Source organism: Taeniopygia guttata, chromosome 8, assembly GCF_048771995.1.
Source record: "Taeniopygia guttata chromosome 8, bTaeGut7.mat, whole genome shotgun sequence".
NCBI lineage: Eukaryota > Metazoa > Chordata > Aves > Passeriformes > Estrildidae > Taeniopygia > Taeniopygia guttata.
The window spans coordinates 4,709,220-4,721,674 of record NC_133033.1 but is presented as its reverse complement, the minus strand read 5'-3'; the positions used below and the strand labels follow the sequence as shown (position 1 = coordinate 4,721,674).

Below are 12,455 nucleotides of genomic sequence, written 5' to 3'. Positions count from 1 at the left end.
AGATGAAAAAAAAAAAAGTTTGATACCACAAGCTCCAGGTTAACCTGTCAGACTTGGCTGGGTTGGGTGTTTTTCCCAATCCAAAAGCCCCCTGCAGCTCTGTTACTCCGGCTTTAATTGGCAAGAGAAGACAAACCCAGCACAAAACAGCACTTTGAAAGGTTGAAACTAATTCTAACTTGTTAACTAAAGCTGGCAAAAGCCCAACCCTAATCTAAACAAATAATTATATAACACGGACATAATTACAGGCCATAATTTCATTCAGCTGGAACCTGATTTTTGCACAAAGAGGCAGAAAAGAAAAAGGGATGTCAGCCCCAGAGCTCCTGGACAGCTCTGACACTGAGGGTGATTTTTCAGCAGACTCCTTGGGCTGTCACCTCTCAAAACACACATCAGGATTTCAGCTCTGCTGCCTTCCCTGTGAGAGGGGAGGATCCAGCACAAGGTGTGAGCATGTTCCTTGTCTGATAAGCCAGACAGAGCTTCCCCAGCTCAGCTCAAGCCTCCATAAGCCTGGTGGTAGAAAACAAAATTAAAAGATCAGCCCTTGCTTTGTGCCTTGTACGAGGGTAGGTGGAAAAGCCTCTCACAGGCATGAGAGCAGGGCTGATCCCAGGGATGCTGATCCAGTCCTGGCAGCAGTTTGCAATGCCCAGGCCACGCTGCCAGGACCACCAGGGAGGAGCAGAGGCTGGGTCAGGCTGGAAAAGTCAAAATCCTTGTCCTTGGAGCAGGGAACAAAGTGGGGATGGAGCTGCAGCTCCTGGATCCCAAATAAGTGAGGAATGGAGCAGCAGCTCTCTGTGCACCTCTCTGGCTCTTGCCCCTGCGGGAGGCAGAATAAATTCACAGCCAGCTCGCCCACAAATCTCTGATCTGACACACAAAATCCTTTCTAATCCACCTCTGTGAGCGTGGCCAGGGTAAATCACCCTGCTGAGGTCAAGAGAAGCTGCACAGGGGTACAGATGTGACACAGCCCCAGCACACGCCGTGGCATAAGGATCTACAGCAGGGCAGCTCCAGGGCCACTCAGCTGCTTCCACTGACTCTGGACAGGAGCCAAAATAGCAATCAGGGCACCCCTGAGGAGCTCAGCATCTGCAGGGCTGGCCCAAGGAGGTTCAGGATAAGAGGATCAACAAGAGAAGAGTGTAGCAGCGTGTGCACAGTCTAAAGATTACACTAGTTTTCTGTGAAAGGAATAACTTTATTCCATTGACCAGGAATCCCAAGACTGTTCATCAAGACTGCCTATTTTTCCAGTGCCAAAGGTCTATGCATTAATTGGACAATATCTCCCCGAGTGCTCACAGGCAGGCTGTGGCTGCTCCTCACTGAACATTTTGTAAGCTGTATAAAAACATTTTCATCCAAAAAGATTGGCAGTAAAAATTACAACATATAAATGCATCACAATTTACACAAAAACTAGGTTTTTTTTTTGTTGTTGTTTTTTTTTTGTCGAACTCTATTTTCCAAAAAATAATCTTCAGCAGGTTCAAATGACAGCAGCTGGAAACAAAAATAAGTGACCAAGTATCATCTTATTGCAAATTATAACCACTGACTTTGTACAAGCGTGAGCAGAACCGTGAAAAAGTTTGTATTGGTTTCAAGTATACAGTGGTGATGAGCCATCCTGGTGCAATTCCCACCAATGCTTCCCTGGGCCTGAGGCTATAGAGGATGTTGTTTCCATAGGAAATAACAGGAACCTGAAGTGACAAGTGGTGCCAACCCATGGGAACATGACCAGCTTCTCCTCCTGTCACCATCACCGCTGTGTACTGACTCCTTGGGAAGATTCATGGCCCATTACCAAAGCATTTGGGGGTGGGGGAAGGCAGGAAGGAAGGGGGTGTCTGTAAGAAATGATTAGTTCAAAATTAATTTAAAACGTGTCACATTTAAAACGTCCCAGCACATCATCATCAGAAACATTTACAAGATGCTAACTCTGCCCTGTGTCTGTGAAGACATTATTTGGAAAAGGAAAGTGAGAGATTCACCACGGTGCCCCCCTGCCCCTGCAATCCATCCTACCCCACAATAAGTTATAAAGCTGTACAGCTGACATCACATCCCATGGCTCCTTCCAACAGTGAAATGACTGGCTACTCTCAATATTAGTGCACAACAGTGAAAAGCTGTCTGCTGCTCTGTGTTTTGGCAGCAGCGTGTGAAAAGAAACAAAAAAGGCACTTTTTGGCTGGTTGTGCCTTTAACTTGGCAAATTTGTCTATTCTGGAGGTACCCAGGCACTCCTTAAGATGTCCCCCGTTTCTGTGCATGTTTGTTTATATAATTTTTTAAAAGTAAGGCAGAATCCATAAATAAAGGCAAAAAGCAGTGCAGAAAATGTGACAAACACAAAATGTACAAAAGATGAAGTTAGTTGGCACAAAAGAAGCTTGAATCCAGAGCCAGAAATCACTGAACTGCACTTGACATAGAAAACAAAACTGCTCAAATCATCCCAACTGGTTTCCAGTTATTTGTGAGCAAATTAAAAGAGCTGTGATATTTTAAACGTTGCCTGGTCAAGTGAAAATACGAACAAAGCCAATTCTTTCTTTCCCTGTGTTAAAATTGCTCTAAAATCTGCACAACAGTGTTCCCAGCTCACTCAAGGAATTATTCATCATATACAACCAATACCAACTTTCTCAGTTATTTCAAAGCATAAGCAAGTGATTGCAGATCCATGACTGAGACTACATTTTATTCAATATGTCTCCAAAGGTTAAAAAAATTTAATGAGTAAAACTGCAACACAATTCCTTCTTAAAGTGCTTTTTTCTTTTAAACTACTCATTAACTTTTTCTTTTTTTTTTTTTTTAATTCACCAACATCCTTGAATAATAAATGCTTGCATACCTAGAGAACAAAGCTGTTCTTTTACTGCCCTTCCCAGTTGTCTGAAGGGTTTTTGGAAGGGTACTGGGAAAGATGACTCATTCCAGAGCTCCTTTACCAAATCATTCAGTAAGGAATCACCCTTCTGATAGAGCAATCCTGCTGATATTTTTCATTAAGAGCTTTACAAATTAGCAGGGAGACATATTAAATACAGAAGTCCTTATGTAAACCCATTCTTTAACTAATATTTTACAATGAAATGTAAGTCATCACACATCTTTACAGAAATTTGAATATTCCTATTCAATATTATCAGAAAGATTAAAAATTTGCCCTCCATACATAAGGGCAATCTGTTTTCTTTTTTCCTGTATAAAAACCAAAAGAATTTTTTTTTGCAGCATCACAGAAAAGCAACAGTTTTACATTCACTCATTTAATGTTCACATAAAAATTCAACCACTAGCGTTTGTGTATTTGATAAAATCTTCTTGACAAACTTGGTTTTGGTGTTTTGGACTGTCACAAGCTACTGCAGGTGAAGATGCAGTTTTCTAGAGCATTTGTTGATCTGAAGCCTTCGTGGCTAAAAAAATGCTTTTGTCTTTCAGGGAAACAACCTCCTCCAGCATCTCTTCTGGTCCTGTGAAGCCACTGCTCCCCCAGACTCCCAATGGCATCAGCAACACGACTCCAGTTCCAGCAGGGACCAGGCATTGAATGTTTGAGCTGCTTCTTGTGTTCACAGGGATCTCCTCTAAGGGTCAACATCATCAAGGTCACTTTTAGGCTCCCCAATCATCATAGGAGACTCTGAGCCCTTTCAAACACACAAGAGAAGGACACAGTCACCTTTTGTAAGATGCAGAGTTGTTCACAGTATGGTCAGTGATGGTTCTGACCCAGCTGCCCCCCAGAGGCATGCACCAGGGGGTAAATCTGTCCTTGTTTTACCTGCTGCAGGTGCCTCTCTCCATTCTCATTGGCAGGGCTGCTTTCTGACCCATTGCTGCTTCCAGACTGATCCTTCTCATTCAGCAGGGCTGTGGCATAGGCCAGAGTGTCCTGAGTTGCAAACAGTCCAAGAGAGTGTCAGGGGTCATGGTGATCCCTTCATTTCACAATTATTATCTTTTAGAGTTATTATTGTTTCATTATTATTGTTTTAAAACAATAGCTGCTGCAGTGAGACAGCCAAGTCACCAGAGGTAATTGTGAGTATTCACCAATATCACTCAAGGGGTAATCTTTTCCAGGAACAACCACAAGGGCTGAGCTTCTAAAGGAAAAACAGCCCGAAGGGCACTGAAATATCACAGAATCATTAAGGTTGGAAAAGACCTTTTAAGATCATCAAGTCCAACTGCCAAACCAGCACCACCACCATGCTCATCACTAAACCATGGCCTCAAGTGCTGTATCCACATAGTTTTTGAACACTTCCAGGGATGGTGACTAAAGTTGCCAAACCCAAAGATGCTTCCAAGAAAAGAAGTAAGCAAGTTTAACATCCTCTGCCAGGACTGACACATACCTGTGCTGAAATAGTGCGCTGGAAGGTTTTTGCAGTGGATGTTTCATTGGACACGTTACTCTGAGGAGCCCAGTAATGTTCAGACATCTGCATAAAAAGCCAAGAAAGCCATTAATTTTTCATTTGATTTTTACTTGTGTAAAGCCTCGACCACTTGTGATGGTGGTGAACTAAAGACTGGAACAAGCCTCCTGAATCCTCTGACAGCGAGCTGGAGATCTGGGGCACAGACACTTTAAATAACAGTAACAAAGGTTACTGTCCCTCAGCTGCAAACCAGCAACCAACTTCTGCTGAGCTCCACGTTTCCAAAGTGTCCTTGGATATTTATGAAAGATATGTTGGCCAAACTATGTTGAGTTTAGAGGGAAGAACAAAAGCTACACGTGTGGGAGGAAAAGCTGCATCAGTCGACAGCTGTGCTTTGTGCAAAGCTGTGATGATTCTGTAAGGAATCCAATCATTTAAACATTCTCCTGCATCAACACACAGGCAATGGAAAACTGCTTTTTTAAAAAAGCTGAAGCCTCCCAACACGAATACAGTGGCACTGAAAGCTTCCCACATAGCAAAGAATAATCACTGCAACCATTCACACTTGGGTTTTATTCATTGTAAATGCATTTATGCCTGAAACACGTGGGGGCTACTGAAGTTCTGGCATTGCATCAGATTAGCTGCATCCAAGTAGTCCTTGTAAAAATGAAGTATTTTGTCTTTAGAGCCATCTCAGAGAGCCATGCAGAGGATGGAGATTATCCATCCATGATTATTGTTGTAAACAAGTGACAATTTCCCTGTTACAGCCAAATTACCTTTTTCTGTAGCCACTGCACAGCCCAACTCCAGTGGTGTGAATTCTCCTTGAAGTAATCTTTTGCAGTAGGGCACCTTGGGAATTGAAATTATATTCATTAGTCAGAAACGAGGCATTCTGGCTAACACAAAAAAAAAATATACCAAGGCTCCTCTCTCTTTGCACTGCTGCCCTCTGTGTGCACTGTTATCACTGCAAACTGACTTAAACTCTACAGCCCTGCTGATAACTGTATTAGCAAGAGCAATAATGCCTAGTAAAATTTACTCAAAGCAGTTTACCCCACAGGTTCACATATTTCAGAATGATGCTTTATCTGGACATATGCCGAGTTCTAAACAAAGAGAATTTAGGGCTCATAATATTTAAAAAATCTGGAACAGTTTCCCTATGTTTATGTGGTGTTAATGTCAGACTCCTGCTGTGCAGAATGGCATTTTTCTTTACAAACAGCAATTAATATTTGTTACCTGAGAAACCCCTTCAGGTACCAACCAGTAAAGATTTCACTTCATATTGGCATGTGTACCACCAAGACCTTGCACCAGTAACAAAGGATAAAACTGACAAAAACCAGCAGTAGTAGGTTTTATAATAGTCACAGAGGGACCTAAGGCAGGGTGAGGTTAAACCCTGAAACCTTCATTACTCACTTCTGAGCCAGAGTAACCAGGAACTTGACACACTGGTAGCAACGGCTGCTGTCCACGTGGTTGCTGTGGTGCATCAAGGCTGTGAGGAGAAACACATGGATTAGAAACCACAATCCAGATTTCCATGTACCAGCCAGTCTGGAAACAAAGGTGAAGCTAAAATTTTAAGTTAGGGAATAGATTCTCTTTCTACAGATGTAAGCATGAGTAGCTGTGTTAAACACACTGCTGTAGTGCTGGTAGTCTTGAGTGCTTCCACAACTCTACTGGATTAAAAATAGAACTGCTGCATTTTCACTTTGATCTTTCAAATGCAGTACCTGAATTTTAAACAGCCCTAATGCAGTTATTTTCCCCCTATAATCCATTCTGTGTTAGATAATCACTATGGTTACATTTGTCTGAAGGAAAAAAAAAAATTTGTCTGAAACCCCTAGAAATGAAGCAGATCACCAGCTTCCACCTGGATCAAAGTTTGCAAAGCCAGAGGAATGTTTAAAGCTTCTTCACATAAACAAGCATAGCAGAATTCAACAGCCATGAAACTGTTCCATGGGAGACTCAGGCAAAACCCCAGGCCATTCCTACCAGCAAGTTTTCTATACCATGAATTCCCACCTCTTTAACAAAATTCTTTGACTGAGGAGAAGCACAAAGATTTCCACGGAGCTGCCCCAATCAGATTTGCCACTCAAAAGTTGCTCTGTCCATAGCAGTCAGCAAAGAACACTGTAGTGAAACCTCCAAAGCTGGCAAAAAATTGTTTGGGAACTGCAAATTACCAGTTTTAATACTGTTGAAGCAGAGCAGATGATAAAAATTACAGCACTGCTGTACTACAAATTATGCACAAGCATCCTATTAAGGACCACGAAAACCTATTATGTGCTGATTTCCCTTTCCCAGATTAAAACCAGTCAATGGGAAGGATGCTGTTCAATGCTGTTGTGAGGGAACTTCAAGGAAAAATTACAACTTTCACTCCCAAACCTCAGGGCAGTTCTCAAAGCCTTCAACATAAAAATCCAATTGAACACTTGCACTTCTCTTCTGCAAAGGAAAATGGTAATGTATTGCACAAGTTACAGCACAGAATTGGTCCAACTGGGACCAATTTATCCAGAAATTAAAATAATCACTTAGCTATTTTCTTACACTGCTGCATATTTCCTTCTCTGCCATCAGCCATACATGGAAGCTACTAAACAGGGGAGCACTGATGAGAGAAATGAAGAACAAAGCTAAATACTCCTTCTCACTAAATCAGAATCGAAAATAACTGAAGGTGAAAGCCACGATCTGAAGCAGCTCGTCACCCAAACAGCCATGAAGGAGCTGTTCAAGCTGCACTAACCCATCAGAGGGGTTTTCTGTGCAAGCCCAAATTTCATTTACACACTGAAGATGCTTCTCCTGATGCACATGAAATAAATATACATCCTGATCTGCCCTTATTTAAATAAGTTACCTTTCTTTCCCCGTTCAATTCCTTTCTAATTTGCCGTCACTCTAATATTCCAATACTTATTTTGGATTTTTTAGAGCATTTTTGGAATGACAGTGGCTAAATCAAATGTGTCAAGTTTTTTACCCTGAGAAGTAGAACAGTTTAGGAGGATTAGGAACCAGGAGATGGAGTGAACCATTACCACCATCAGGGTACAGGAATGTTCACCCACTGGCTTACTTGCCTATTAATCCATTTTCAGTTTCAAAGGCAAATTTGATGCGCTCTACTTGCAATGGGTCTTCAATAACCTGTTAGGAAATAAAAATATCAACTTAGGTAAGTTGTGTGTGATGCTGTATCTATTCTATTGAATGGTTTTACCCACCCCCACATGCAAAACAAGTAAGACTGAAGTTTCATGTGTCACTGGATTATCAAGATAGAAATTTAGGAAGTAATAAAACTTCAAACTGAAGGATTAAAATATGTGTGGATGTTGAAATTACCAATGCAGTCCCAACTTTTTTTTTATTACACACCAATACAAAATCTATCCTGTACAAGTTTTACCCTTCACCTACCAGGATCTCATGGAGTAACTGGAATATGTTTTTTAGTTCATGAGGCGGAGCAGTTTCCAGTTGAGTCTGTGTGTAAGAAACAAAGTTACTTAGATAGCAAAATACGTTGTTGAAGCAAAGAATTTCAAGACAGCTTTACCGATTTTTGAAAATTTAATAATTTAAACAGTGAAGGCCTAAGAAAACCTAAACCCCAACAGCCCAGCAAACTGCACTGATTGTTCTGCAGTGCTGTTATAATGCACAAGACACAGGATGACCAAAGCCTGTGAGAAACACTTGTGGGACAGGCTTGTCCTGGTTTTGTGTGTACCTTGATGAAGTGCAGCACAGTGAAGGAGAAGTGCTCATTGCAGAAGCAGCAGTACACCACCATCTCCATGAGCACCGACAGCGACCCCGTGAGCTCCCGCAGCGCGTGCATCACCTGTGGGCAGAGCACACCCTTCACACACGGCTGCCTTCAGAAAACAAGTCTGTAACACAATGTTTGTCCTTCCCAGGAAGGATGCAGCTCTTTTCCCCAGTGCCTGCATGGCCCAGGAGGCTGAGCCCCTGCCCTCACTGCACTTCTTCAGCTCCTGATGCTCAGCTCCCAGGGTCAAGCATCATCCATTAAGTCAGATCAACTCAAGGCAGCACCTGCATTTGACATGGTAAAAAGCAGCATAGGCCCTTGCTAAATCTGCATAAAACCAGACTGTGCATAAAACCAGGCCCCAAAGCTTAGGGATATACTAGAATATGAAGTGGTCAAGAAACTAAAGTTGCCTTTTTGTTTAGGCTCAAAATAACCACTGTTTTTGGATATTCAGTGTTCTTTCATGAAAGGATTTGTTAAAGGAATACATCAGGTAATTTTTAGGTTCAAGCAGGGCAGAATTTAGAACAGATACCTCCATTAAGTAGGGCTTTCCCTCAGACAGGAACAGCAAGGCTTCCACTTCTTCATGGAGCACCAGAAGTGGCCCTGAAGTGGTGATGCTGAGAGGTGGACGCTGCTTAAAGAGACCAGGAGCTATAACAGCAAATACAAAAACAATCCACTCATAGATTAGTTTGTTCTAACACACTTCGAAGACACTGCTGCTCATCTGGCACCATGAAATCCCTCATGACACTCAACTCAACTAGTTTATAGTTTGTGTGCTACCACTCCAAGTAACAAATCTCTTGCACACTGAAGTGTCACTTATTTTAGTGACAGCAGACAAAAGAACTGCAGGAAGGTCAAAACAAAACGCCCACAGACTATCAGTAGTTTGAACTTCAGTTTTACTCCCAATCACTCTTGCACATTCATCATATCCAGAATATTTATAATTCTCCTGTTACCTTCTGATTTTTGACTGCTTTCCACCTCAGACAGAAATTAAGTTATTCTTCTAAAAGACAACATCAAGTTCCTCCTTCAGGAAACTAAAGACTTTAACTTATTCCTTTATTATCTTTATTTGGATATCTCTGCCTCTTGTAAGAGGTAACCAGGAGAGTGTTTAATTGTTTGTTGTTCAGTAGCTTAGTCTAAATACTCCCCTTTAGATTAGCAAAAACCAGCACAAGTCTAAACAAAATACTGCCTGTGAGTCTGTTCAGCCAACAACACAGCTCAATTCACTCACATGAAGAAACACCTTTTAGGCACATGGAGAAGGGAAGAAGGTATAAAACTGTTAGCATCAAGATTTTCATCCCTCCCAAAATACTATCTGTTTGCCACAGCCTCTCAATACATTTACAGCAAAATCAGAAGTAATCAAACATATATTAACAATTCCCTTAAATTCAAAATTGTTGTATTTTCCTTACTAATATTAAGTTACTCCCAGTCAATGTAGCTGAAATGCCAAGTCACCAAAAGACAAAACCACAATTCTTACCAACATTTCTTTGTGAGGAGACATCAGAGTGCAAGACAAGTAGTGCTACAGTGTTGTGAAGATATCCAAACTCACGTGCCTGTGCTGAACTCCACCTGCGGTTCTGCTTGAGTCAAAGACAGATTTAATTAACTTTGGCTTATTTAATCAACTTTGTTAAGCCAAAATAATGTTCTGACAGTCCACCACCATGGTCTAATATTTTGGAGTGGGTAAAAATTCTATTATTATCAAAACCATCATGCTCACTTCTGCCAAAACAGTTATTTCCACACTAACTACACATAGGTGGGCTCGCATTTGTATGAAGTTTATAGAATAATTGAAGGATTTGTCTATTCTACCATATGAAAAGTCTTTATTCATAATTTAAACATCATAAAAAACATGGTGATGGCCTGTACCTGATTGCTCTGCCGGTTGGGGCCAAGGAGAAAGTTGACCATGTGCCTCAGGGCAGAGTGTCTGAGGAGAAGACTGCTAGCCCTTATTCCCTGCTGTGAAGACAAAAAACAACAAATTACCTTCCTGTGCAGGTGGAGAATTAGTGCTCAAAAGAACAAAAGTAAAATGCACAGGCTAAAACCTGCATTTTCCACTCTAAAACCCCCATAATATCCCAGCACAGATCAATAAGATAAACTGCTGAAGAGCTGTCTCATTCTACACAGCACATGATACAAACCAGAGCAGAGTCAGCAGATACACAACAAATGTCTTACAAGAAAAAAAGAAGGCAAAAATAATAGAGAAATAGAAATCGTAAATTCAGTCAGTTATTCTGCTCTCCATGGAATAGAAATCCTGAATGTTTTTTAATATATATATACACATATATATAATTTTTTTTTTTTTTTTTTTTTTTAAGAACAACCCCATATAACCCTTCAAAACAGACAACCAATATTCAGATGCTGGAAATTACATCTTCCATTGCTATACTTTGCTGGTATATTTTTGTGTGATTTTATCCTAATCCATTATTCAAAGCCATTTATTTAAAAAACAACACAAACCTGATTACTCCTAATAAAACTTTTGAGTTTCACTGTGCTGCAAAACCTTCTATGAATAAAGAACACTAGCTGCTTTATTAATGTCTTTAAAAATGTAAATAGCCATGAGAAAACAATGCTTTCTTACCTTCTGTACAAAGTTATTGAATAGCAAAAAGTACTGAGCACAGTTTTTACAGTTTTCAGGTACATCTTTATCCAATAGAGCAAGTAGCACCTCCAGTAACTGATGTAGAGTTTTTAACTGTGGGGAAAAAAAAAAAAATTTGGATGTAAAGAGCTGTCTACTGATTAAAAACCCAAAGTGTTTCAAATACCTCCTGGCAGAGAAGAGATGAGCATTAAAACCTATTCCAGAAATGAAGAGCTACAGGCAGGATCAGCTCACACAGCTCTGCCTGCAAGCAGAGCAAGAGCCACCAGGGAGAGCCAAGCAAGGGGATGTCAGGAGAGGAGGTGACACTCACTGACCTTCTCCTGATAAAGCAAGGCACTGTCGAGGGTTTTTTCAAGGATAGTGGCCACAGCAACTCGCACCTCCCTCACACTGCATTCCAGGAGGAAAGTTCTGGAAGAGAAAAGGTGATGCTGCAAAGAGAACTGGAATCAACATGCACACACAGCTGCTGTGATTAAATGTGGTGTTTAGTGTTTATTATTTTAACAGTCCAGATACATTTTGTATTGTAATGTTGTGGGTAAGTTTAATTTACATTCACACATTCCTGCTCGTAGTAAGGCCTGTAATATCCCTATTTTTATTCATTTAAATTTAAAAAAAGCTCTGAAAGCGCTCATAAAATGTTGTTTTTCAATGCAAATTAAAAGGTAACATTTTCTTTACACTGACATACTTCCTTCAGCATGTCAGATCTTCAATAATTTGTTTTCAAAGTACCTATCAGCTGATCCTTAGCTTGGCAAGAAGAACATCTTTCCAGTTCATCTGTGATCCTTGTCAGGTAAGTATTTAACTTACCCCAACACTTTCACCATATTCTCCCTTCCCACCACTTGTAGGCTGACCACACGAACTTCAGCACATTCCAAATCCCTTCACTGAATTCATCACCTGCATCCTCCTCCATGCACACTGCACTATCTAATTTGATTTTCAACATTCTCAGAAAGCTGCACAGAGAAAATACTAGAAATAAAACTCTAAGTCATTATCTAAAGTGTCTGCTTAAAGAACGTGCACACTCAACTCTTTGGGAATACATCAGTACAGACCAGATCATGTTCTGAGGAAGCTTTATCCACACTTGAGACACAAAACACCTCAGACAGAATTACCAGGACTTACTTTACCAGCTCCCGGCCCTCTGGCCCAACGAAATATTCCACCAGCCACTGACAAGCATCAATGCTTTTGGAGAGCAGTGCATCTATGGTGGCAATCCATTCTTCTGTATCAGCCCTTCAACAAAACAGGGACAACCATCAGTAATCCAGGAGGAAAAAACACCTCCCAAAATGAAACCATGCCTCTTGTGTGCATACCTGAGTTTCTTCTTGGTTCGGAGATAGGTTTGGAAGAGGAATTGGACTGCCAGCTGTAAGCTCACCTTTGCCATGCAGGGATAATAGGGATGCTTTACCTTAGTCTGAAAGAAATATCAAATTTACTCCAAAGCAGAAAGAGGCCTGCAGCA

General features: G+C 41.0%; 1 protein-coding gene across 6 annotated transcripts in view; it reads right to left on the bottom strand.

Moving 5' to 3' along the window:
• Positions 1-1,195: 1,195 nt before the first annotated feature.
• USP24 (ubiquitin specific peptidase 24) overlaps positions 1,196-12,455 on the bottom strand; it is a 60,363-nt gene continuing 49,103 nt past the window's right edge. For 4 of the 6 annotated variants that reach the window (XM_072932458.1, XM_072932460.1, XM_030278709.4 and 1 more), the window contains 15 exons: positions 12,304-12,407; positions 12,107-12,220; positions 11,272-11,368; positions 10,928-11,044; positions 10,189-10,281; positions 9,785-9,890; positions 8,801-8,922; positions 8,218-8,331; positions 7,905-7,970; positions 7,565-7,631; positions 5,874-5,952; positions 5,219-5,294; positions 4,404-4,490; positions 3,824-3,934; positions 1,196-3,689 (listed from right to left, as the gene is read on the bottom strand). In XM_072932458.1, the coding sequence (XP_072788559.1) occupies positions 3,627-3,689; positions 3,824-3,934; positions 4,404-4,490; positions 5,219-5,294; positions 5,874-5,952; positions 7,565-7,631; positions 7,905-7,970; positions 8,218-8,331; positions 8,801-8,922; positions 9,785-9,890; positions 10,189-10,281; positions 10,928-11,044; positions 11,272-11,368; positions 12,107-12,220; positions 12,304-12,407 (1,416 nt within the window). In that variant the 3' untranslated portion in view covers positions 1,196-3,626. The remainder of the gene's footprint in view (positions 3,690-3,823; positions 3,935-4,403; positions 4,491-5,218; positions 5,295-5,873; positions 5,953-7,564; positions 7,632-7,904; positions 7,971-8,217; positions 8,332-8,800; positions 8,923-9,784; positions 9,891-10,188; positions 10,282-10,927; positions 11,045-11,271; positions 11,369-12,106; positions 12,221-12,303; positions 12,408-12,455) is intronic. The other 2 variants (XM_072932459.1, XM_072932461.1) reach the window with 1 other exon arrangement.